The 27,542-nt window shown below is 32.7% G+C and overlaps 1 protein-coding gene across 3 annotated transcripts in view; it reads left to right on the top strand.

Annotated features, from left to right (window-relative positions):
* The window catches only part of LOC101897657 (ATP-dependent RNA helicase vasa), a 73,529-nt gene extending 57,622 nt beyond the window's left edge, over positions 1 to 15,907 (top strand). For all 3 annotated transcript variants that reach the window (XM_059130074.1, XM_059130073.1, XM_059130072.1), the window contains 4 exons: positions 12,478 to 12,722; positions 12,791 to 13,543; positions 13,613 to 14,113; positions 15,370 to 15,907. In XM_059130074.1, the coding sequence (XP_058986057.1) occupies positions 12,478 to 12,722; positions 12,791 to 13,543; positions 13,613 to 14,113; positions 15,370 to 15,435 (1,565 nt within the window). In that variant the 3' untranslated portion in view covers positions 15,436 to 15,907. The remainder of the gene's footprint in view (positions 1 to 12,477; positions 12,723 to 12,790; positions 13,544 to 13,612; positions 14,114 to 15,369) is intronic.
* Positions 15,908 to 27,542: the final 11,635 nt, after the last annotated feature.

The raw sequence follows: 27,542 nt of genomic DNA, 5'->3' as shown, positions 1-27,542 counted from the left end.
TTCAAGTGATGGTCCTTGAAAAAATATTCTTTAAAAAATCCACATTTCTTCAACTGATGGTCTTTGAAAAAATATTTTTGAAAAAATCCACGTTTCTTCAATTGATGGTCCTTGAAAAAATATTCTTTAAAAAATCCACGTTTCTTCAACTGATGGTCCTTGAAAAAATATTCTTTAAAAAAATCCACGTTTCTTCAACTGATGGTCCTTGAAAAAATATTCTTTAAAAAATCCACGTTTCTTCAACTGATTCTTAAAAAAATCCACGTTTCTTCAACTGATGGTCCTTGAAAAAATATTCTTTAAAAAATCCACGTTTCTTCAACTGATGGTCCTTGAAAAAATATTCTTTAAAAAATCCACGTTTCTTCAACTGATGGTCCTTGAAAAAATATTCTTTAAAAAATCCACGTTTCTTCAACTGATGGTCCTTGAAAAAATATTCTTTAAAAAATCCACGTTTCTTCAACTGATGGTCCTTGAAAAAATATTCTTTAAAAAATCCACGTTTCTTCAACTGATGGTCCTTGAAAAAATATTCTTTAAAAAATCCACGTTTCTTCAACTGATTCTTAAAAAAATCCACGTTTCTTCAACTGATGGTCCTTGAAAAAATATTCTTTAAAAAATCCACATTTCTTCAACTGATGGTCCTTGAAAAAATATTTTTGAAAAAATCCACGTTTCTTCAACTGATGGTCCTTGAAAAAATATTCTTTAAAAAATCCACGTTTCTTCAACTGATGGTCCTTGAAAAAATATTCTTTAAAAAATCCACGTTTCTTCAACTGATGGTCCTTGAAAAAATATTCTTTAAAAAATCCACGTTTCTTCAACTGATTCTTAAAAAAATCCACGTTTCTTCAACTGATGGTCCTTGAAAAAATATTCTTTAAAAATCCACGTTTCTTCAAGTGATGGTCCTTGAAAAAATATTCTTTAAAAAATCCACATTTCTTCAACTGATGGTCTTTGAAAAAATATTTTTGAAAAAATCCACGTTTCTTCAATTGATGGTCCTTGAAAAAATATTCTTTAAAAAATCCACGTTTCTTCAACTGATGGTCCTTGAAAAAATATTCTTTAAAAAATCCACGTTTCTTCAACTGATGGTCCTTGAAAAAATATTCTTTAAAAAATCCACGTTTCTTCAACTGATGGTCCTTGAAAAAATATTCTTTAAAAATCCACGTTTCTTCAACTGATGGTCCTTGAAAAAATATTCTTTAAAAAATCCACGTTTCTTCAACTGATGGTCCTTGAAAAAATATTCTTTAAAAAATCCACGTTTCTTCAACTGATTCTTAAAAAAATCCACGTTTCTTCAACTGATGGTCCTTGAAAAAATATTCTTTAAAAATCCACGTTTCTTCAACTGATGGTCCTTGAAAAATATTCTTTAAAAATCCACGTTTCTTCAACTGATGGTCCTTGAAAAATATTCTTTAAAAAATCCACGTTTCTTCAACTGATGGTCCTTGAAAAAATATTCTTTAAAAAATCCACGTTTCTTCAACTGATGGTCCTTGAAAAAATATTCTTTAAAAAATCCACGTTTCTTCAACTGATGGTCCTTGAAAAAATATTCTTTAAAAAATCCACGTTTCTTCAACTGATGGTCCTTGAAAAAATATTCTTTAAAAAATCCACGTTTCTTCAACTGATTCTTAAAAAAATCCACGTTTCTTCAACTGATGGTCCTTGAAAAAATATTCTTTAAAAAATCCACGTTTCTTCAAGTGATGGTCCTTGAAAAAATATTCTTTAAAAATCCACATTTCTTCAACTGATGGTCCTTGAAAAAATATTTTTGAAAAAATCCACGTTTCTTCAACTGATGGTCCTTGAAAAAATATTCTTTAAAAAATCCACGTTTCTTCAACTGATGGTCCTTGAAAAAATATTCTTTAAAAATCCACGTTTCTTCAACTGATGGTCCTTGAAAAAATATTCTTTAAAAATCCACGTTTCTTCAACTGATGGTCCTTGAAAAAATATTCTTTAAAAAATCCACGTTTCTTCAACTGATGGTCCTTGAAAAATATTCTTTAAAAAATCCACGTTTCTTCAACTGATTCTTAAAAAATCCACGTTTCTTCAACTGATGGTCCTTGAAAAAATATTCTTTAAAAAATCCACGTTTCTTCAACTGATGGTCCTTGAAAAAATATTCTTTAAAAAATCCACGTTTCTTCAACTGATGGTCCTTGAAAAAATATTCTTTAAAAAATCCACGTTTCTTCAACTGATGGTCCTTGAAAAAATATTCTTTAAAAAATCCACGTTTCTTCAACTGATGGTCCTTGAAAAAATATTCTTTAAAAAATCCACGTTTCTTCAACTGATGGTCCTTGAAAAAATATTCTTTAAAAAATCCACGTTTCTTCAACTGATGGTCCTTGAAAAAATATTCTTTAAAAATCCACATTTCTTCAACTGATGGTCCTTGAAAAAATATTTTTGAAAAAATCCACGTTTCTTCAACTGATGGTCCTTGAAAAAATATTCTTTAAAAAATCCACGTTTCTTCAACTGATGGTCCTTGAAAAATATTCTTTAAAAAATCCACGTTTCTTCAACTGATGGTCCTTGAAAAAATATTCTTTAAAAAATCCACGTTTCTTCAACTGATGGTCCTTGAAAAAATATTCTTTAAAAAATCCACGTTTCTTCAACTGATGGTCCTTGAAAAAATATTCTTTAAAAAATCCACGTTTCTTCAACTGATGGTCCTTGAAAAAATATTCTTTAAAAAATCCACGTTTCTTCAACTGATGGTCCTTGAAAAATATTCTTTAAAAAATCCACGTTTCTTCAACTGATGGTCCTTGAAAAAATATTCTTTAAAAAATCCACATTTCTTCAACTGATGGTCCTTGAAAAAATATTTTTGAAAAAATCCACGTTTCTTCAACTGATGGTCCTTGAAAAAATATTCTTTAAAAAATCCACGTTTCTTCAACTGATGGTCCTTGAAAAAATATTCTTTAAAAAATCCACGTTTCTTCAACTGATGGTCCTTGAAAAAATATTCTTTAAAAATCCACGTTTCTTCAACTGATGGTCCTTGAAAAAATATTCTTTAAAAAATCCACGTTTCTTCAACTGATGGTCCTTGAAAAAATATTCTTTAAAAAATCCACGTTTCTTCAACTGATGGTCCTTGAAAAAATATTCTTTAAAAAATCCACGTTTCTTCAACTGATGGTCCTTGAAAAATATTCTTTAAAAAATCCACGTTTCTTCAACTGATGGTCCTTGAAAAATATTCTTTAAAAAATCCACGTTTCTTCAACTGATGGTCCTTGAAAAAATATTCTTTAAAAAATCCACGTTTCTTCAACTGATGGTCCTTGAAAAAATATTCTTTAAAAAATCCACGTTTCTTCAACTGATGGTCCTTGAAAAAATATTCTTTAAAAATCCACATTTCTTCAACTGATGGTCCTTGAAAAAATATTTTTGAAAAAATCCACGTTTCTTCAACTGATGGTCCTTGAAAAAATATTCTTTAAAAAATCCACGTTTCTTCAACTGATGGTCCTTGAAAAAATATTCTTTAAAAAATCCACGTTTCTTCAACTGATGGTCCTTGAAAAAATATTCTTTAAAAAATCCACGTTTCTTCAACTGATGGTCCTTGAAAAAATATTCTTTAAAAAATCCACGTTTCTTCAACTGATGGTCCTTGAAAAAATATTCTTTAAAAAATCCACGTTTCTTCAACTGATTCTTAAAAAAATCCACGTTTCTTCAACTGATGGTCCTTGAAAAATATTCTTTAAAAAATCCACGTTTCTTCAACTGATGGTCCTTGAAAAAATATTCTTTAAAAAATCCACGTTTCTTCAACTGATTCTTAAAAAATCCACGTTTCTTCAACTGATGGTCCTTGAAAAAATATTCTTTAAAAAATCCACGTTTCTTCAACTGATGGTCCTTGAAAAAATATTCTTTAAAAAATCCACGTTTCTTCAACTGATGGTCCTTGAAAAAATATTCTTTAAAAAATCCACGTTTCTTCAACTGATGGTCCTTGAAAAAATATTCTTTAAAAAATCCACGTTTCTTCAACTGATGGTCCTTGAAAAAATATTCTTTAAAAAATCCACGTTTCTTCAACTGATTCTTAAAAAAATCCACGTTTCTTCAACTGATGGTCCTTGAAAAAATATTCTTTAAAAAATCCACGTTTCTTCAAGTGATGGTCCTTGAAAAAATATTCTTTAAAAAATCCACATTTCTTCAACTGATGGTCCTTGAAAAAATATTTTTGAAAAAATCCACGTTTCTTCAACTGATGGTCCTTGAAAAAATATTCTTTAAAAAATCCACGTTTCTTCAACTGATGGTCCTTGAAAAAATATTCTTTAAAAAATCCACGTTTCTTCAACTGATGGTCCTTGAAAAATATTCTTTAAAAAATCCACGTTTCTTCAACTGATGGTCCTTGAAAAATATTCTTTAAAAAATCCACGTTTCTTCAACTGATTCTTAAAAAAATCCACGTTTCTTCAACTGATGGTCCTTGAAAAAATATTCTTTAAAAAATCCACGTTTCTTCAAGTGATGGTCCTTGAAAAAATATTCTTTAAAAAATCCACGTTTCTTCAACTGATTCTTAAAAAAATCCACGTTTCTTCAACTGATGGTCCTTGAAAAAATATTCTTTAAAAAATCCACGTTTCTTCAAGTGATGGTCCTTGAAAAAATATTCTTTAAAAAATCCACATTTCTTCAACTGATGGTCTTTGAAAAAATATTTTTGAAAAAATCCACGTTTCTTCAATTGATGGTCCTTGAAAAAATATTCTTTAAAAAATCCACGTTTCTTCAACTGATGGTCCTTGAAAAAATATTCTTTAAAAAATCCACGTTTCTTCAACTGATGGTCCTTGAAAAAATATTCTTTAAAAAATCCACGTTTCTTCAACTGATGGTCCTTGAAAAAATATTCTTTAAAAAATCCACGTTTCTTCAACTGATGGTCCTTGAAAAAATATTCTTTAAAAAATCCACGTTTCTTCAACTGATGGTCCTTGAAAAAATATTCTTTAAAAAATCCACGTTTCTTCAACTGATGGTCCTTGAAAAAATATTCTTTAAAAATCCACGTTTCTTCAACTGATGGTCCTTGAAAAAATATTCTTTAAAAAATCCACGTTTCTTCAACTGATTCTTAAAAAAATCCACGTTTCTTCAACTGATGGTCCTTGAAAAAATATTCTTTAAAAAATCCACGTTTCTTCAAGTGATGGTCCTTGAAAAAATATTCTTTAAAAAATCCACATTTCTTCAACTGATGGTCCTTGAAAAAATATTTTTGAAAAAATCCACGTTTCTTCAACTGATGGTCCTTGAAAAAATATTCTTTAAAAAATCCACGTTTCTTCAACTGATGGTCCTTGAAAAAATATTCTTTAAAAAATCCACGTTTCTTCAACTGATGGTCCTTGAAAAAATATTCTTTAAAAAATCCACGTTTCTTCAACTGATTCTTAAAAAAATCCACGTTTCTTCAACTGATGGTCCTTGAAAAAATATTCTTTAAAAAATCCACGTTTCTTCAAGTGATGGTCCTTGAAAAAATATTCTTTAAAAAATCCACATTTCTTCAACTGATGGTCCTTGAAAAAATATTTTTGAAAAAATCCACGTTTCTTCAACTGATGGTCCTTGAAAAAATATTCTTTAAAAAATCCACGTTTCTTCAACTGATGGTCCTTGAAAAATATTCTTTAAAAAATCCACGTTTCTTCAACTGATGGTCCTTGAAAAAATATTCTTTAAAAAATCCACGTTTCTTCAAGTGATGGTCCTTGAAAAAATATTCTTTAAAAAATCCACATTTCTTCAACTGATGGTCCTTGAAAAAATATTTTTGAAAAAATCCACGTTTCTTCAACTGATGGTCCTTGAAAAATATTCTTTAAAAAATCCACGTTTCTTCAACTGATGGTCCTTGAAAAATATTCTTTAAAAAATCCACGTTTCTTCAACTGATGGTCCTTGAAAAAATATTCTTTAAAAAATCCACGTTTCTTCAACTGATTCTTAAAAAAATCCACGTTTCTTCAACTGATGGTCCTTGAAAAAATATTCTTTAAAAAATCCACGTTTCTTCAAGTGATGGTCCTTGAAAAATATTCTTTAAAAAATCCACATTTCTTCAACTGATGGTCCTTGAAAAATATTTTTGAAAAATCCACGTTTCTTCAACTGATGGTCCTTGAAAAAATATTCTTTAAAAAATCCACGTTTCTTCAACTGATGGTCCTTGAAAAATATTCTTTAAAAAATCCACGTTTCTTCAACTGATGGTCCTTGAAAAAATATTCTTTAAAAATCCACGTTTCTTCAACTGATGGTCCTTGAAAAAATATTCTTTAAAAAATCCACGTTTCTTCAACTGATGGTCCTTGAAAAAATATTCTTTAAAAATCCACGTTTCTTCAACTGATGGTCCTTGAAAAATATTCTTTAAAAAATCCACGTTTCTTCAACTGATGGTCCTTGAAAAAATATTCTTTAAAAAATCCACGTTTCTTCAACTGATTCTTAAAAAAATCCACGTTTCTTCAACTGATGGTCCTTGAAAAAATATTCTTTAAAAAATCCACGTTTCTTCAACTGATTCTTAAAAAATCCACGTTTCTTCAACTGATGGTCCTTGAAAAAATATTCTTTAAAAAATCCACGTTTCTTCAAGTGATGGTCCTTGAAAAAATATTCTTTAAAAAATCCACATTTCTTCAACTGATGGTCCTTGAAAAAATATTTTTGAAAAAATCCACGTTTCTTCAACTGATGGTCCTTGAAAAAATTTTTTTGAAAAAATCCACGTTTCTTCAACTGATGGTCCTTGAAAAGAAAATCTTTAAAAAATCCAAGTTTCTTCAACTGATGGTCCTTGAAAAATATTCTTTAAAAAATCCACGTTTCTTCAACTGATGGTCCTTGAAAAAATATTCTTTAAAAAAATCAAAGTTTCTTCAACTGATGGTCCTTGAAAAAATATTCTTTAAAAAATCCAAGTTTCTTCAACTGATGGTCCTTGAAAAGAAAATCTTTAAAAAATCCACGTTTCTTGGTCTTTTGGTCCTTGAAAAAATATTCTTTAAAAAATCCACGTTTCTTGGTCTTTTGGTCCTTGAAAAAATATTCTTTAAAAAATCCACGTTTCTTGGTCTTTTGGTCCTTGAAAAAATATTCTTTAAAAAATCCACGTTTCTTGGTCTTTTGGTCCTTGAAAAAATATTCTTTAAAAAATCCACGTTTCTTGGTCTTTTGGTCCTTGAAAAAATATTCTTTAAAAAATCCACGTTTCTTGGTCTTTTGGTCCTTGAAAAAATATTCTTTAAAAAATCCACGTTTCTTGGTCTTTTGGTTCTTGAAAAAATATTCTTTAAAAAATCCACGTTTCTTCAACTGATGGTCCTTGAAAAAAATATTGTTTAAAAATCCACGTTTCTTCAACTGATGGTCTTTGAAAAAATATTCTTTAGAAAATCCACGTTTCTTGGCCCTTGAAAAAATATTCTTTAAAAAATCCACGTTTCTTGGCCCTTGAAAAAATATTCTTTAAAAAATCCACGTTTCTTCAACTGATGGTCCTTGAAAAAATATTCTTTAAAAAATCAAAGTTTCTTCAACTGATGGTCCTTGAAAAATATTCTTTAAAAAATCCAAGTTTCTTCAACTGATGGTCCTTGAAAAGAAAATCTTTAAAAAATCCACGTTTCTTCAACTGATGGTCCTTGAAAAAATATTCTTTAAAAAATCCACGTTTCTTCAACTGATGGTCCTTGAAAAAATATTCTTTAAAAAATCAAAGTTTCTTCAACTGATGGTCCTTGAAAAAATATTCTTTAAAAAATCCAAGTTTCTTCAACTGATGGTCCTTGAAAAGAAAATCTTTAAAAAATCCACGTTTCTTGGTCTTTTGGTCCTTGAAAAAATATTCTTTAAAAATCCACGTTTCTTGGTCTTTTGGTCCTTGAAAAAATATTCTTTAAAAAATCCACGTTTCTTGGTCTTTTGGTCCTTGAAAAAATATTCTTTAAAAAATCCACGTTTCTTGGTCTTTTGGTCCTTGAAAAAATATTCTTTAAAAAATCCACGTTTCTTGGTCTTTTGGTCCTTGAAAAAATATTCTTTAAAAAATCCACGTTTCTTGGTCTTTTGGTCCTTGAAAAAATATTCTTTAAAAAATCCACGTTTCTTGGTCTTTTGGTTCTTGAAAAAATATTCTTTAAAAAATCCACGTTTCTTCAACTGATGGTCCTTGAAAAAAATATTGTTTAAAAAATCCACGTTTCTTCAACTGATGGTCTTTGAAAAAATATTCTTTAGAAAATCCACGTTTCTTGGCCCTTGAAAAAATATTCTTTAAAAATCCACGTTTCTTGGCCCTTGAAAAAATATTCTTTAAAAAATCCACGTTTCTTCAACTGATGGTCCTTGAAAAAATATTCTTTAAAAAATCAAAGTTTCTTCAACTGATGGTCCTTGAAAAAATATTCTTTAAAAAATCCAAGTTTCTTCAACTGATGGTCCTTGAAAAGAAAATCTTTAAAAAATCCACGTTTCTTCAACTGATGGTCCTTGAAAAAATATTCTTTAAAAAATCCACGTTTCTTCAACTGATGGTCCTTGAAAAAATATTCTTTAAAAAATCCACGTTTCTTCAACTGATGGTCCTTGAAAAAATATTCTTTAAAAAATCCACGTTTCTTCAACTGATGGTCCTTGAAAAAATATTCTTTAAAAAATCCACGTTTCTTCAACTGATGGTCCTTGAAAAAATATTCTTTAAAAAATCCACGTTTCTTCAACTGATGGTCCTTGAAAAAATATTCTTTAAAAAATCCACGTTTCTTCAACTGATGGTCCTTGAAAAAATATTCTTTAAAAAATCCACGTTTCTTCAACTGATGGTCCTTGAAAAAATATTCTTGAAAAAATATTCTTGAAAAAATATTCTTTAAAAAATCCACGTTTCTTCAACTGATGGTCCTTGAAAAAATATTCTTGAAAAAATATTCTTGAAAAAATATTCTTTAAAAAATCCACGTTTCTTCAACTGATGGTCCTTGAAAAAATATTCTTGAAAAAATATTCTTTAAAAAATCCACGTTTCTTCAACTGATGGTCCTTGAAAAAATATTCTTTAAAAAATCCACGTTTCTTCAACTGATGGTCCTTGAAAAAATATTCTTTAAAAAATCCACGTTTCTTCAACTGATGGTCCTTGAAAAAATATTCTTTAAAAAATCCACGTTTCTTCAACTGATGGTCCTTGAAAAAATATTCTTTAAAAAATCCACGTTTCTTCAACTGATGGCCCTTGAAAAAATATTCTTTAAAAAATCCACATTTCTTCAACTGATGGTCTTTTCTTGGTCTTATGGTCCTTGAAAAAATATTCTTTAAAAAATCCACGTTTCTTGGTCTTTTGGTTATTGAAAAAATATTCTCTAAAAAATCCACGTTTCTTGGTCTTTTGGTTATTGAAAAAATATTCTTTAAAAAATCCACGTTTCTTGGTCTTTGGGTCCTTGAAAAAATATTCTTTAAAAAATCCACGTTTTTTGGTCTTTTGGTTATTGAAAAAATATTCTTTAAAAAATCCACGTTTCTTGGTCTTTTGGTTATTGAAAAAATATTCTCTAAAAAATCCACGTTTCTTGGTCTTTTGGTTATTGAAAAAATATTCTTTAAAAAATCCACGTTTCTTGGTCTTTGGGTCCTTGAAAAAATATTCTTTAAAAAATCCACGTTTCTTGGTCTTTGGGTCCTTGAAAAAATATTTTTTAAAAAATCCACGTTTCTTGGTCTTTTGGTTATTGAAAAAATATTCTCTAAAAAATCCACGTTTCTTGGTCTTTTGGTTATTGAAAAAATATTCTTTAAAAAATCCACGTTTCTTGGTCTATTGGTTGTTGAAAAAATATTCTTTAAAAAATTCAAGTTTCTTGGTCTTTTGGTCCTTGAAAAAATATTCTTTAAAAAATCCACGTTTCCTGGTAATTTGGTTGTTGAAAAAATATTCTTTAAAAATCCACGTTTCTTGGTCTTTTGGTTGTTGAAAAAATATTCTTTAAAAAATCCACGTTTCTTGGTCTTTTGGTTATTGAAAAAATATTCTTTAAAAAATCCACGTTTCTTGGTCTTTGGGTCCTTGAAAATATATTCTTTAAAAAATCCACGTTCCTTGGTCTTTGGGTCCTTGAAAAAATATTTTTTAAAAAATCCACGTTTCATCAACTGATGGTCCTTGGAAAAATATTCTCTAAAAAATCCACGTTTCTTGGTCTTTTGGTTATTGAAAAAATATTCTTTAAAAAATCCACGTTTCTTGGTCTATTGGTTGTTGAAAAAATATTCTTTAAAAAAATTCAAGTTTCTTGGTCTTTTGGTCCTTGAAAAAATATTCTTTAAAAAATCCACGTTTCCTGGTAATTTGGTTGTTGAAAAAATATTCTTTAAAAATCCACGTTTCTTGGTCTTTTGGTTGTTGAAAAAATATTCTTTAAAAATCCACGTTTCCTGGTAATTTGGTCCTTGAAAAAATATTCTTTAAAAAATCCACGTTTCTTGGTCTTTGGGTCCTTGAAAAAATATTCTTTAAAAAATCCACGTTTCTTGGTCTTTGGGTCCTTGAAAAAATATTTTTTAAAAAATCCACGTTTCTTGGTTTTTTGGTTGTTGAAAAAATATTCTTTAAAAAATCCACGTTTCTTGGTCTTTTGGTTGTTGAAAAAATATTCTTTAAAAAATCCACGTTTCTTGGTCTTTTGGTTGTTGAAAAAATATTCTTTAAAAAATCCACGTTTCTTGGTCTTTTGGTTGTTGAAAAAATATTCTTTAAAAAATCCACGTTTCTTGGTCTTTTGGTTGTTGAAAAAATATTCTTTAAAAAATCCACGTTTCTTGGTCTTTTGGTTGTTGAAAAAATATTCTTTAAAAAATCCACGTTTCTTGGTCTTTTGGTTGTTGAAAAAATATTCTTTAAAAAATCCACGTTTCTTGGTCTTTTGGTTGTTGAAAAAATATTCTTTATAAAATCCACGTTTCTTGGTTTAAGGGTCCTTGAAAAAATATTCTTTAAAAAATCCACGTTTCTTGGTCTTTTGGTTGTTGAAAAAATATTCTTTATAAAATCCACGTTTCTTGGTTTAAGGGTCCTTGAAAAAATATTCTTTAAAAAATCCACGTTTCTTCAACTGATGGTCGTTGAAAAAATATTCTTTAAAAAATCCACGTTTCTTCAACTGATGGTCGTTGAAAAAATATTCTTTAAAAAATCCACGTTTCTTCAACTGATGGTCGTTGAAAAAATATTCTTTAAAAAATCCACGTTTCTTCAACTGATGGTCGTTGAAAAAATATTCTTTAAAAAATCCACGTTTCTTCAACTGATGGTCGTTGAAAAAATATTCTTTAAAAAATCCACGTTTCTTCAACTGATGGTCGTTGAAAAAATATTCTTTAAAAAATCCACGTTTCTTCAACTGATGGTCGTTGAAAAAATATTATTTAAAAAATCCACGTTTCTTCAACTGATGGTCGTTGAAAAAATATTCTTTAAAAAATCCACGTTTCTTCAACTGATGGTCCTTGAAAAAATATTCTTTAAAAAATCCACGTTTCTTCAACTGATGGTCGTTGAAAAAATATTCTTTAAAAATCCACGTTTCTTCAACTGATGGTCGTTGAAAAAATATTCTTTAAAAAATCCACGTTTCTTCAACTGATGGTCCTTGAAAAAATATTCTTTAAAAAATCCACGTTTCTTCAACTGATGGTCCTTGAAAAAATATTCTTTAAAAAATCCACGTTTCTTCAACTGATGGTCGTTGAAAAAATATTCTTTAAAAAATCCACGTTTCTTCAACTGATGGTCGTTGAAAAAATATTATTTAAAAAATCCACGTTTCTTCAACTGATGGTCGTTGAAAAAATATTCTTTAAAAAATCCACGTTTCTTCAACTGATGGTCCTTGAAAAAATATTCTTTAAAAAATCCACATTTCTTCAACTGATGGTCCTTGAAAAAATATTCTTTAAAAAATCCACGTTTCTTGGTCCTTAAAAAAATATTCTTTAAAAAATCCACGTTTCGTGGTCCTTGAAAAAATATTCTTTAAAAAATCCACATTTCTTGGTCTTTTGGTCCTTGAAAAAATATTCTTTAAAAAATCCACGTTTCTTGGTCCTTAAAAAATATTCTTTAAAAAATCCACGTTTCGTGGTCCTTGAAAAAATATTCTTTAAAAAATCCACGTTTCTTGGTCTTTTGGTCCTTGAAAAAAATATTCTTTAAAAAATCCACGTTTCTTCATCTTTTGGTCCTTGAAAAAATATTCTTTAAAAAATCCACGTTTCTTGGTCTTTGGGTCCTTGAAAAAATAATCTTTAAAAAATTTTTGTAAAAAATTATAGCATTTTTTTGTTTACGCTTTTTTCTAATTTTAGGCGAACGTCGTGGTTTCGGTGGCGGACGTGGACGCGGTCGTGGCGATCGTGATGGCGGTGGTCGTCGAGAATTTAACAACAACAAAGGTGAAAACGAATTTGGTGACAAGGAAGAAGGCGGCGAGCCCCAGAAGCCACGTGAATTCTATATACCTCCAGAACCCACCGACAATGAGGAAGAAATTTTTGGCAGTGGTATAACCAGTGGCATTAATTTCTCCAAATATGACAGTATACCAGTGCAGGTGAGATTTCTGAAAAATATATTTTTTTATAGTTTCTTCTAAACCCCCCTTTCCTCTTGTCTTTTCAGGTAACTGGTGAAAATGCACCTCCAGCCATACAAAGTTTCGAAGAGGCCGCCTTTCGTGAATTGGTCTTGAATAATGTCAAACGCTCGGGCTATAAACTGCCAACACCCATTCAAAAGACAGCCATTCCAGTGATATCCTCGGGGCGCGATTTAATGGCCTGCGCCCAAACTGGATCCGGCAAAACTGCAGCATTCCTTTTGCCCATTATCAATTCCCTGTTGAATGAGGGCTGTGAAACGTCGATCGGCAAACCACAGGCATTGATTGTCTCACCCACCCGTGAATTGGCCATACAAATATACAATGAAGCACGCAAATTCTCCATGGACTCTTATATCAATACACAAATTGTCTATGGCGGTACGTCGTCCAAGCATCAGGGTGAAAAGATCGGTCGTGGTGGCACTCACATTCTAATTGCCACTCCGGGACGTCTATTGGATTTTGTGGAAAAGGGTTTCATCACCTTCGAAGAGACACGTTTTGTGGTGCTCGATGAGGCGGATCGTATGTTGGATATGGGTTTCAAGGAGAGTGTTGCCACCATCATGAATCATCCCACAATGCGTAGCATGGATCAGCGGCAGAATCTTATGTTTTCGGCCACCTTCCCGGCCGAGATACAGCGAATGGCAGGGGAATATTTGAATGAATATATTTTCATTGCCATTGGTGTGGTCGGTGGGGCCTGTTCCGATGTCACACAAAACGTTTACGAGGTGAAGAAATACCAGAAACGTGCCAAATTGATGGTGAGTAGTGCTGTCTCGGGGATCATAAGTTTTTCTATTATTAAGTCTTAATTTTTCCCCTCCCCCCAGGAACTCTTGCAAGAAAATCCCAATGGTACCATTGTCTTTGTGGAAACAAAACGTGGTGCCGATTTCTTGGCCTCACTGCTGTCGGAAACGGAATTCCCCACTACCTCCATTCACGGTGATCGTTTGCAGCGTCAGCGGGAAGAAGCTTTGGCCGATTTTAAATCGGGTAAAATGAAGGTATTAATTGCCACCTCTGTAGCGGCTCGAGGTCTTGACATTAAAAATGTCAATCATGTTGTGAACTATGATCTGCCCACATCCATTGATGAATATGTCCATCGTATTGGACGCACGGGGCGTGTGGGCAATAATGGTCGTGCCACCAGCTTCTTTGACCCGGAAAATGATACAGCCATTGCTGGTGATTTGGTTAAGATCTTGGAAGGAGCCGGCCAAGAAGTACCTGATTTCTTGCAGAACTTTAGCAGTGGAGGTGGTGGCGGCGATTATGGTAATGGCAGCCGTTTCGGTGGACGGGATGTGCGCAAAAATGTGCCACAGGTGGGTGTGATTGTTGCATTTTTTTATTTGTCCGCCCTATAGGTCTTCTCTAAGAAGGCCTTCTATGAGAAGATCTTTTGGCCTTCTGTGAGAAGACCCTATGGTGTTCTATGGGAAGACCTTTTAGACTTCTATGAGAAGACCTTTTAGACTTCTATGAGAAGACCTTTTAGACTTCTATGAGAAGACCTTATGGTCTTCTATATGAGAAGACCTTATGGTCTTCTATATGAGAAGACCTTATGGTCTTCTATATGAGAAGACCTTATGGTCTTCTATATGAGAAGACCTTATGGTCTTCTATATGAGAAGACCTTATGGTCTTCTATATGAGAAGACCTTATGGTCTTCTATATGAGAAGACCTTATGGTCTTCTATATGAGAAGACCTCACGGTCTTCTATATGAGAAGACCTCATGGTCTTCTATATGAGAAGACCTTATGGTCTTCTATATGAGAAGACCTTATGGTCTTCTATATGAGAAGACCTTATGGTCTTCTATGAGAAGACCTTATGGTCTTCTATATGAGAAGACCTTATGGTCTTCTATATGAGAAGACCTTATGGTCTTCTATATGAGAAGACCTTATGGTCTTCTATATGAGAAGACCTTATGGTCTTCTATATGAGAAGACCTTATGGTCTTCTATATGAGAAGACCTATTGATCTTCTATTAGAAGACCTTCTAGTCTTCTAAGAGAAGACCTTTTAGTCTTCTAAGAGCAGACCTTTTAGTCTTCTATGGGAAGACCTCTTGGTCTTCTATGAGAAGACCTCTTGGTCTTCTATATCAGAAGACCTTATGGTCTTCTATATCAGAAGACCTTATGGTCTTCTATATCAGAAGACCTTATGGTCTTCTATATCAGAAGACCTTATGGTCTTCTATATCAGAAGACCTTATGGTCTTCTATATCAGAAGACCTTATGGTCTTCTATATCAGAAGACCTTATGGTCTTCTATATCAGAAGACCTTATGGTCTTCTATATCAGAAGACCTTATGGTCTTCTATATGAGAAGACCTTATGGTCTTCTAGATGAGAAGACCTTATGGTCTTCTAGATGAGAAGACCTTATGGTCTTCTATATGAGAAGACCTATTGGTCTTCTTTGAGAAGGCTTATAGGTCTTCTGTGAGAAGACCGACCTATTGGTCTTCTGTGAGAAGACCTATTGGTCTTCTATGAGAAGACCTTTTGGTTTTCTATGTTTTAACAAACCTAAAAATTATTTACCCTTGTTTTTTTTTAGAACGACGACAACTTTGTTACCTCATCTGGGCCAGCTGCCCTGGAAGAAGAAGAAGAATGGAATTAATCAAACACAATGCAAAACTATAACAAACCACTCCATCTCTCTATTTTTGCATATCATGCTGCTGAACTGGTTTCAGAAAAAAAAAAACTACACCATACATGTCCACAACACCCCCACCCACATAACTGAATCTGAATTGACATATTTTCGTTTCCACTGAACTTATCAACCATTTGATTTTACTACCCATTATTTTAAACACACCAAGTTCCTTCGTATTATATAAGCGACTTGTGGTTTTCTTTCGTATCGTACAATTGCATAGAAATTAGTAGTTTTTCTTTTTTTAATTATTAATTTTACTGTGTAAAAATTATCGTCATTTCACCAACTTAAAACTAAAGATGAAAATTGCCAACAAATTATATTTTAATTAATCTTCTGTCTATCTATTATAACAAACAATGTATTTGAATTTACATTAGTTTATTATATAAACAAAATACATTTTATAAATTTTTATAAAGCAAAACATTGTTGGCAGTATTTGGATCGGGACATTTGTTGGAAATTGTGGATGGAATCTGGCCTGACATGTGGGTAACTGTAGCTGATTTAAATATGGAGGCTGTGAAAAAGCTTGAAATACTTGGTCGTACGAATGCTTGCAATTCTTGGTCCTAAATTTTGAAAAGTCCTATCTTTGCGATTTGTTAAGGCCCCGCATCTCAGGGTCCAATAAAAATCATGTTAGAGGAAAATTCACGGACATGGGAAAAGAGGATAAGAAGACGTCTATGTGGGAATGTGTGTATGCTGTAGTTGTTAATAATTTTTTATTATTATCCTTCAACGAGACGGAAGAATGTGGCACTACTGATATACAAGTTTTTGAATTTGTCTTGGGGCATTTTACTCCCTATACCTTCCATATCTTATATCTGTGAAAATTGACTACAACGACATCTAGAGAAACAGTGATTCCACCACGAATGAAAATAGCGTTAAATTCACCACAATTTCACCACCTTCATTTGGTTTGTGTCAATGGTTTTATTAAATTTCTTTTGGGAGGTAAAAGTTTACAAGATTTTTAAAGAATTTTTCAAAGAATATTTAAAGAATTTTTAAAGAATATTTTTTCAAGGACCAAAAAACGTGGATTTTTTAAAGAATATTATTTCAAAGACCAAGAAACGTGGAATTTTTAAGAATATTTTTTCAAGGGACCAAAAGACCAAGAAATGTGGATTTTTTCAAGGACCGAAAGACCAAGAAACTTGGATTTTTTAAAGAATATTTTCCAAGGACCCTTTGAATAATAAACGTGGATTTTTTAAAGAATATTTTTCAAGGACGAAAAGACCAAGAAACGTGGATTTTTTAAAGAATATTTTTTCAAGGACCATCAGTTGAAGAAACGTGGATTTTTCAAAGAATATTTTTCCAAGGACACTCAGTTGAAGAAACGTGGATTTTTTAAAGAATATTTTTTCAAGGACCATCAGTTGAAGAAACGTGGATTTTTCAAAGAATATTTTTCCAAGGACACTCAGTTGAAGAAACGTGGATTTTTTAAAGAATATTTTTTTACGGACCATCAGTTGATGAAACGTGGATTTTTTAAAGAATATTTTTTCAAGGACCGCCACTCCAAGAAACGTGGATTTTTTAAAGAATATTTTTTCAAGTACCGCCACTCCAAGAAACGTGGATTTTTTAAAGAATATTTTTTCAAGGACCATCAGTTAAAGAAACTTGGATTTTTTAAAGAATATATTTTCAAGAACCCTTAAAACAAGAAACGTGGATTTTTTAAAGAATATTTTTTCAAGGACCGCCGCTCCAAGAAACGTGGATTTTTTAAAGAATATTTTTTCAAGGACCGCCACTCCAAGAAACGTGAATTTTTTAAAGAATATTTTTTCAAGGACCGCCACTCCAAGAAGCGTGGATTTTTTAAAGAATATTCTTTCAAGGACCGCCACTCCAAGAACCGTAGATTTTTTAAAGAATATTTTTTCAAGGACCGCCACTCCAAGAACCGTGGATTTTTTAAAAAATATTTTTTCAACAACCAAAAGACCAAGAAACGTGGATTTTTTAAAGAATATTTTTTCAACAACCAAAAGACCAAGAAACGTGGATTTTTTAAAGAATATCTTTTCAACAACCAAAAGACCAAGAAACGTGGATTTTTTAAAGAATATTTTTTTAAGGACCGCCACTCCAAGAAACGTGGATTTTTTAAAGAATATTTTTTCAAGGACCGCCACTCCAAGAAACGTGGATTTTTTAAAGAATATTTTTTCAAGAACCGCCACTCCAAGAAACGTGGATATTTTAAAGAATATTTTTTCAAGGACCGCCACTCAAAGAAACGTGGATTTTTTAAAGAATATTTTTTTAAGGACCGCCACTCCAAGAAACGTGGATTTTTTAAGGAATATTTTTTAAGGACCGCCACTCCAAGAAACGTGGATTTTTTAAAGAATATTTTTTCAAAAACCAAAAGACCAAGAAACGTGGATTTTTTAAAGAATATTTTTTCAACAACCAAAAGACCAAGAAACGTGGATTTTTTAAAGAATATTTTTTCAACAACCAAAAGACCAAGAAACGTTGATTTTTTAAAGAATATTTTTTCAACAACCAAAAGACCAAGAAACGTGGATTTTTTAAAGAATATTTTTTCAACAACCAAAAGACCAAGAAACGTGGATTTTTTAAAGAATATTTTTTCAAGAACCGCCACTCCAAGAAACGTGGATATTTTAAAGAATATTTTTTCAAGGACCGCCACTCAAAGAAACGTGGATTTTTTAAAGAATATTTTTTAAGGACCGCCACTCCAAGAAACGTGGATTTTTTAAGGAATATTTTTTAAGGACCGCCACTCCAAGAAACGTGGATTTTTTAAAGAATATTTTTTCAAAAACCAAAAGACCAAGAAACGTGGATTTTTTAAAGAATTTTTTCCAAGCACCCTTAGACCAAGAAACGTGGATTTTTTAAAGAATATTTTTTCAAGGACCCTCAAACCAAGAAACGTGGATTTTTTAAAGAATATTTTTTCAAGGACCCTCAAACCAAGAAACGTGGATTTTTTAAAGAATATTTTTTCAAGGACCCTCAAACCAAGAAACGTGGATTTTTTAAAGAATATTTTTTCAAGGACCCTCAAACCAAGAAACGTGGATTTTTTAAAGAATATTTTTTCAAGGACCCTCAAACCAAGAAACGTGGATTTTTTAAAGAATATTTTTTCAAGGACCCTCAAACCAAGAAACGTGGATTTTTTAAAGAATATTTTTTCAAGGACCCTCAAACCAAGAAACGTGGATTTTTTAAAGAATATTTTTTCAAGGACCCTCAAACCAAGAAACGTGGATTTTTTAAAGAATATTTTTTCAAGGACCGCCACTCCAAGAAACGTGGATTTTTTAAAGAATATTTTTTCAAGGACCCTCAAACCAAGAAACGTGGATTTTTTAAAGAATATTTTTTCAAGGACCGCCACTCCAACAAACGTGGATTTTTTAAAGAATATTTTTTCAAGGACCAAAAGGCCAAGAAACGTGGATTTTTTAAAGAATATTTTTTCAAGGACCGCCACTCCAAGAAACGTGGATTTTTTAAAGAATATTTTTTTAAGGACCGCCACTCCAAGAAACGTGGATTTTTTAAAGAATATTTTTTCAAGGACCGCCACTCCAAGAAACGTGGATTTTTTAAAGAATATTTTTTCAAGGACCCTCAAACCAAGAAACGTGGATTTTTTAAAGAATATTTTTTCAAGGACCCTCAAACCAAGAAACGTGGATTTTTTAAAGAATATTTTTTCAAGGACCCTCAAACCAAGAAACGTGGATTTTTTAAAGAATATTTTTTCAAGGACCCTCAAACCAAGAAACGTGGATTTTTTAAAGAATATTTTTTCAAGGACCGCCACTCCAAGAAACGTGGATTTTTTAAAGAATATTTTTTCAAGGACCCTCAAACCAAGAAACGTGGATTTTTTAAAGAATATTTTTTCAAGGACCCTCAAACCAAGAAACGTGGATTTTTTAAAGAATATTTTTTCAAGGACCCTCAAACCAAGAAACGTGGATTTTTTAAAGAATATTTTTTCAAGGACCGCCACTCCAAGAAACGTGGATTTTTTAAAGAATATTTTTTCAAGGACCCTCAAACCAAGAAACGTGGATTTTTTAAAGAATATTTTTTCAAGGACCGCCACTCCAACAAACGTGGATTTTTTAAAGAATATTTTTTCAAGGACCCTCAAACCAAGAAACGTGGATTTTTTAAAGAATATTTTTTCAAGGACCGCCACTCCAAGAAACGTGGATTTTTTAAAGAATATTTTTTTAAGGACCGCCACTCCAAGAAACGTGGATTTTTTAAAGAATATTTTTTCAAGGACCGCCACTCCAAGAAACGTGGATTTTTTAAAGAATATTTTTTCAAGGACCCTCAAACCAAGAAACGTGGATTTTTTAAAGAATATTTTTTCAAGGACCCTCAAACCAAGAAACGTGGATTTTTTAAAGAATATTTTTTCAAGGACCCTCAAACCAAGAAACGTGGATTTTTTAAAGAATATTTTTTCAAGGACCCTCAAACCAAGAAACGTGGATTTTTTAAAGAATATTTTTTCAAGGACCGCCACTCCAAGAAACGTGGATTTTTTAAAGAATATTTTTTCAAGGACCCTCAAACCAAGAAACGTGGATTTTTTAAAGAATATTTTTTCAAGGACCGCCACTCCAACAAACGTGGATTTTTTAAAGAATATTTTTTCAAGGACCAAAAGGCCAAGAAACGTGGATTTTTTTAAAGAATATTTTTTCAAGGACCGCCACTCCAAGAAACGTGGATTTTTTAAAGAATATTTTTTTTAAGGACCGCCACTCCAAGAAACGTGGATTTTTTAAAGAATATTTTTTCAAGGACCGCCACTCCAAGAAACGTGGATTTTTTAAAGAATATTTTTTCAAGGACCCTCAAACCAAGAAACGTGGATTTTTTAAAGAATATTTTTTCAAGGACCCTCAAACCAAGAAACGTGGATTTTTTAAAGAATATTTTTTCAAGGACCCTCAAACCAAGAAACGTGGATTTTTTAAAGAATATTTTTTCAAGGACCCTCAAACCAAGAAACGTGGATTTTTTAAAGAATATTTTTTCAAGGACCGCCACTCCAAGAAACGTGGATTTTTTAAAGAATATTTTTTCAAGGACCCTCAAACCAAGAAACGTGGATTTTTTAAAGAATATTTTTTCAAGGACCCTCAAACCAAGAAACGTGGATTTTTTAAAGAATATTTTTTCAAGGACCCTCAAACCAAGAAACGTGGATTTTTTAAAGAATATTTTTTCAAGGACCGCCACTCCAAGAAACGTGGATTTTTTAAAGAATATTTTTTCAAGGACCCTCAAACCAAGAAACGTGGATTTTTTAAAGAATATTTTTTCAAGGACCGCCACTCCAACAAACGTGGATTTTTTAAAGAATATTTTTTCAAGGACCAAAAGGCCAAGAAACGTGGATTTTTTAAAGAATATTTTTTCAAGGACCGCCACTCCAAGAAACGTGGATTTTTTAAAGAATATTTTTTTAAGGACCGCCACTCCAAGAAACGTGGATTTTTTAAAGAATATTTTTTCAAGGACCGCCACTCCAAGAAACGTGGATTTTTTAAAGAATATTTTTTCAAGGACCCTCAAACCAAGAAACGTGGATTTTTTAAAGAATATTTTTTCAAGGACCCTCAAACCAAGAAACGTGGATTTTTTAAAGAATATTTTTTCAAGGACCCTCAAACCAAGAAACGTGGATTTTTTAAAGAATATTTTTTCAAGGACCCTCAAACCAAGAAACGTGGATTTTTTAAAGAATATTTTTTCAAGGACCGCCACTCCAAGAAACGTGGATTTTTTAAAGAATATTTTTTCAAGGACCGCCACTCCAAGAAACGTGGATTTTTTAAAGAATATTTTTTCAAGGACCCTCAAACCAAGAAACGTGGATTTTTTAAAGAATATTTTTTCAAGGACCGCCACTCCAACAAACGTGGATTTTTTAAAGAATATTTTTTCAAGGACCAAAAGGCCAAGAAACGTGGATTTTTTAAAGAATATTTTTTCAAGGACCGCCACTCCAAGAAACGTGGATTTTTTAAAGAATATTTTTTTAAGGACCGCCACTCCAAGAAACGTGGATTTTTTAAAGAATATTTTTTCAAGGACGCTCAAACCAAGAAACGTGGATTTTTTAAAGAATATTTTTTCAAGGACCCTCAAACCAAGAAACGTGGATTTTTTAAAGAATATTTTTTCAAGGACCCTCAAACCAAGAAACGTGGATTTTTTAAAGAATATTTTTTCAAGGACCCTCAAACCAAGAAACGTGGATTTTTTAAAGAATATTTTTTCAAGGACCCTCAAACCAAGAAACGTGGATTTTTTAAAGAATATTTTTTCAAGGACCCTCAAACCAAGAAACGTGGATTTTTTAAAGAATATTTTTTCAAGGACCCTCAAACCAAGAAACGTGGATTTTTTAAAGAATATTTTTTCAAGGACCAAAAGGCCAAGAAACGTGGATTTTTTAAAGAATATTTTTTCAAGGACCCTCAAACCAAGAAACGTGGATTTTTTAAAGAATATTTTTTCAAGGACCCTCAAACCAAGAAACGTGGTTTTTTTAAAAAATATTTTTTCAAGGACCGCCACTCCAAGAAACGTGGATTTTTTGAAGAATATTTTTTCAAGGACCGCCACTCCAAGAAACGTGGATTTTTTAAAGAATATTTTTTCAAGGACCGCCACTCCAAGAAACGTGGATTTTTTAAAGAATTTTTCCAAGCACCCTTAGATCAAGAAACGTGGATTTTTTAAAGAATTTTTTCCAAGCACCCTTAGATCAAGAAACGTGGATTTTTTAAAGAATTTTTTCCAAGCACCCTTAGACCAAGAAACGTTGATTTTTTAATAAATTTTTTCCAAGCATCCTTAGACCAAGAAACGTGGATTTTTTAAAGAATTTTTTCCAAGCACCCTCAAACCAAGAAACGTGGATTTTTAAGGAATATTTTTTCAAGGACCATCAGGATTTTTTAGAACAAGAAACGTGGATTTTTTAGAGAAAATTTTCCAAGCACCCTTAGACTAAGAAATGTGAATTTTCAAAGAATATTTTTTCGAGGACCCTCAGTTGGAGTGACGTGGATTTTTTAAATAATATTTTTTCAAGGACTATCAGTTGATGAAGCGCGGATTTTTAAAGAATATCTTTTCAAGGACCCTTCGACCAATAAACTTAAGTTTTTTGCCGAAATTTTGTTTAATTCTTCTTCACTTCTTTTACAATTTTGTATATTTTCCCGCCAGATTTATTTGTAAGAGAAACATGTGTCCTTCTTCCTTGATTTGACATTTCGATGTCTGTCAATTGTATGACAGCAGCGCAAAAACAAAAGCCTAGCAACAACCGGCGAAATTGCAACACAAAAGAAAACCCAAAATAATGAGGTTATGTTGCGAGTCCAACAAAGAGCGAACATAGCAAACGACGAAGGGCTGGCTCAACTCGCAATGGAGCACAACAAAAATGATAAAGCCTCAGGGATGGCATGTGGCCCAAGAATAAAACAAAACAAAAATCAATATGGACAACCAACTCACCATGGCAAAGAGCGAAACACCACCACCAGTTGGGGTTGAAAGTTTGGCTGACGGCCTGTAGAGCTCTAAAAAATGTTGAACAAAATTCAGTCTTTAACGGTAACTTTAGGCAAACGGTTGACAAACGCGAAAAGTTGAACCAAGAAAAATTTATAGAAAAAGTCAAGTGTTGTAAAAACACACAATAACAACAACAACAAACCAAGAAGTGGAAGAAGTGAAAAACCCCCAAAAAAATTTCCTTTTTTTCGTGCAACAAAAACGGAGATTCCAAGGGGTATTGAATGGAAAAATGCCAATATTTGAAAATTGTTAAGAAATAGTTTTGAGAAAAAATAGAAATATTTTTTGAAGTCTTAAAGGAAATTAATCGGAAAATCCGTAGTGCAAAAACATTGGTGTCTGTGAGTGTGAGTTTTTGCGCGACTGTCGTATGTATGATTCGGAAAAGTGTTATGAAATAACATCCTGATTTCGTCGTTGCTACAACAAAAGAAGTTCCGTTTGCTGGCTGGCTGACTGGCCCACATAAGGATTATATATTTTTTGGCCTCTTCTCACCTCTCGAGAGGTTGTGTGAGGAAATTTCAGGAAAAAAGAAAACACCAAATGTTTTTGATTAGCTTTTAATAACACGCAGGAAAAATCACATTTTCATCCGGCTCCCAAGCTCATCATCATCATCATCACCACTTTCATTCATCATTAGCACCGACCAGACCACATCATGGTTATGTTCATCAAATGTCAAACATGTTTATGATGAACTAAATTTCGAAACTTAGAAAACTGACATTTCCTTAATGGTTTTTCTATTCAGAGAACATGTCCCAAATCCATCTCTTCTCCGGCTGCCCTTTTGCCCCTGTGGCCAGGCCAGGCCAGGCCAGGCCAGACACAACAACACCCAAAACCACCCAGCCATCCATCAGCCACCCAAACACCCTCTCTCTCTCCTTCCTCCACTCCTCTCCTCTCACCTCTCCAACTACTTGCCGTTCCCTCGTTTCGTTTCAAATCGCAATTCTTGTTGTTGTTGGTGTTTCTTTTTTTCTTTTCTCTGTTATTCTTTGCTATTTTATGGTTTTATCCGGTTCTTGTTGTTTTCTTTGTGTTCCATACCAACAACAGCAATAAATATGTGGTTGGCCTATGCGTAGACGATTTTTTTTCATATCCACCACCCGCATCACCCTTGGCACCACCACTACTATTGGCATTACTACCATGGGGGGTATTACAAATGCCCACCCACCCCATGAATGATAATCATTATCGTCATCGCTACTGTTGTTGTTGTTATAGTTCTATGCCCAATCATCCCTCGTATTTACCTCATGATATCTCTCGGTGGGTTTGGTGTGTCGGTTTAAGGGTCTGTGGCCGACGAACTATCCAAGAAGTGCAAGAATGTTACTGTCTGGGCTAATCATACCACGAACATCAGCGACAATTGGATAAAGAATATTTTTTTAAGGACCAAAAGACCAAAAAACTTGGATTTTTTAAGGATATTTTTTCAAGGAACAAAAGACCAAGAAGCGTGGATTTTTTAAAGAATATAATTTCAAGGACCAAAAGACCAAGAAACGTGGATTTTTTAAAGAATATTTTTTCAAGGACCCTTAGACCTAGAAACATGGATTTTTTAAAGAATATTTTTTCAAGGACCCTTAGACCAAGAAACGTGGATTTTTTAAAGAATATTTTTTTAAGGACCAAAAGTCCAAGAAACGTGGATTTTTTAAAGAATATTTTTTCAAGGACCAAAAGACCAAGAAACGTGGATTTTTTAAAGAATATTTTTTTAAGGACCAAAAGTCCAAGAAACGTGGATTTTTTAAAGAATATTTTTTCAAGGACCCTTAGACCAAGAAACGTGGATTTTTTAAAGAAAATTTTTTCAAGGACCCTTAGACCAAGAAACGTGGATTTTTTGAAGAAAATTTTTTCAATGACCCTTAGACCAAGAAACGTGGATTTTTTAAAGAAAATTTTTTCAAGGACCCTAAGACCAAAAAACGTGGAGTTTTTAAAGAATATTTTTTCAAGGTCCAATAAACGTGGATTTTTTAAAGAATATTTTTTCAAGGACCAATAAACGTGGATTTTTTAAAGAATATTTTTTCAAGGACCAATAAACGTGGATTTTTTAAAGAATATTTTTTCAAGGACCAAAAGACCAAGAAACGTGTATTTTTTAAAGAATATTTCTTCAAGGACCCTTAGATCAAGAAGCGTGGATTTTTTAAAGAATATATTTTCAAGGACCAAAAGGGTTTTGGATTTCAATACCAGAGGTCCTTGAGATTTAGAAGTCCTTGTTGCCGGTCCTTGAGCCTTAGACTAGTTTCGATCTACAAGCATCGTTGTGCATCGACCCATTTTTTGGGAATTTGGATTCCAAAACCAGAAGTCCTTTTCACGGTCCTTGAGCTTTAGACTAGTTTCGAGCTACAAGCAGGGTAGTGCATCGATCCATTTTTTGGAGATTTGGATTCCAAATCCGGAGGGCCTTTGAGATTTAGAAGCCCTTTTACCGGTCTTTGAGCCTTAGACTAGTTTCGAGCTACAAACGGGGAAGTACATCGACCCTATTTTGGGGATTCGGTTTCCAGAACCAGAGGTCCTTGAGATTTAGAATTCCTTTTACCGGTCCTTGAGCCTTAGCTTAGTTTCGAGCTACAAGCAGGGTAGTACATCGACCCAGTTTTTGGAAAAATGGATTTCGAAACCAGGGGTCCTTGAGATTTAGAAGTCCTTTTACCGGTCCTTGAGTTCTAGACTAGTTCCGAGCTACAAGCAGGGTAGTGCGTCGACCTAGTGTTTGGAGATTTGGATTTCGAAACCAGAGGTCCTTGAGATTTAGAAGCCTTTTTACCGGTCTTTGAGCCTTAGACTAGTTTCGAGCTACAAGCAGGGTAGTCCATTGACCCATCGGTTCAGATATAGCTATGGCCGCCATATATATTGTTCATCCGATTTGTTATTTTTGTTCTCCATAGTCATAATATGCACTCGGTAACAACGATATTCGGGGAAATATATCAAATACAGCTTAGAAATACCATTGCTAAATTTTATCGAGATCGGTTCAGATTTGGATATAGCTTCCACATATATCCTCAACCGATTTCGGGTTATTTATGCACCAAACGGCCAATATAAGTCCTAATGACTTGAATTTTGGTACATCTGACCGAATTCAGTTTAGAAGCAAGTACATTAAATTTCGAGAAAATCGGTTCAGATATAGCTATAGCTCCCATATATATGTTTCATCCGATTTGGGGTTTAAAGTCCCTCACAACCGTAATATGCACTCCACAAGAATGATTTTTGGTATCGGGCATCAGATACGGCTTGAAAATACGTATGCCAAATTTTATCGAGATCGGTTCAGATTTGGATATAGCTGCCGTATATATCCTTAACCGATTTCGGGTTAATTGTGCACTAAATGGCCAATATCATTCCAAATGACCTGAATTTTGGCACATCCAACCGAATTAATCCCAGAAACATGTACTTCAATTTTGGTGTAAATCGGTTCAGATATACCTATATCTCCCATATATATGTTTTATCCGATTTTGGGTTTAAAGTCCCTCACAAGCGTAATATGCACTCCGCAACAATGATATTTGGTACCAGATATCAGATACAGCTTAGAAATGAGTGTTTCAGATTTGGTCAAGTTCGGTTCAGATTTGGATGTAGCTCCCATATATATCCTCAACCGATTTCGGGTTCATTGTGAACCAAAGTTCAAAGTTTTTAGTGTTCAAATTTTTGTCCTTTTGGTCCTTGGTAAAAATCCACCCTTTTTGGTCTACAGGCCCTGGAGAAAATATTCATTCAGAAATCTAGGTTTCTTGGTCCTTCAAGGAACCTTATGAAAATGGCGCCCAACGTTAAAGTTCAATATCCCTATTTAATGGCGCAAACAAAAACACACTGGCCAAGGAATATCATCGACTGGCAGCATCAGAAAATGTTGCTGCCCTACTTCTGTGGACAAACTCCATCAGCCACCACTTAGCGATAAATGATGATGAAGACGATGATAAAGGTGGCGCCCAAATGTTTTTTCCCTTCACTTCTCAAAAGTCCCCGTCCCCCTCATTAGCATTGCCAAGAGAGATGGAGAGAAATTGGCTACCATTATTAAATGCAAGAACATAAAAGGATATCCACTTATGCGATGTGTGCATCGCTTAAAAGGATGTGTAAACAAAACTTAAAGGAAAGACAGCGACAACAAAGGAATAGCTCACAAGAAAATTAGCTCAATCTTTTGGGGGTTTTCCTTTTTTTTTTGGTTTGGTTGGTTGCGCTTGTGACAAAGATAAAGGAAGGATTTTTTCATTAAAGGAATGAATGAATGAATGCTTTTTGCTAAATGTCAAACGGTTGATGATGTAATTTATCATCCAGCGACAGGATGTGTAAACAATGCAAGGATATGATGAGCTCAC

The sequence above is a fragment of the Musca domestica genome, unplaced genomic scaffold (genome assembly GCF_030504385.1).
Source record: "Musca domestica strain aabys unplaced genomic scaffold, Musca_domestica.polishedcontigs.V.1.1 7, whole genome shotgun sequence".
Taxonomy (NCBI): domain Eukaryota; kingdom Metazoa; phylum Arthropoda; class Insecta; order Diptera; family Muscidae; genus Musca; species Musca domestica.
The sequence above is the reverse complement of the archived record's forward strand: the minus strand, read 5'-3'. Positions and strand labels throughout refer to the sequence as shown.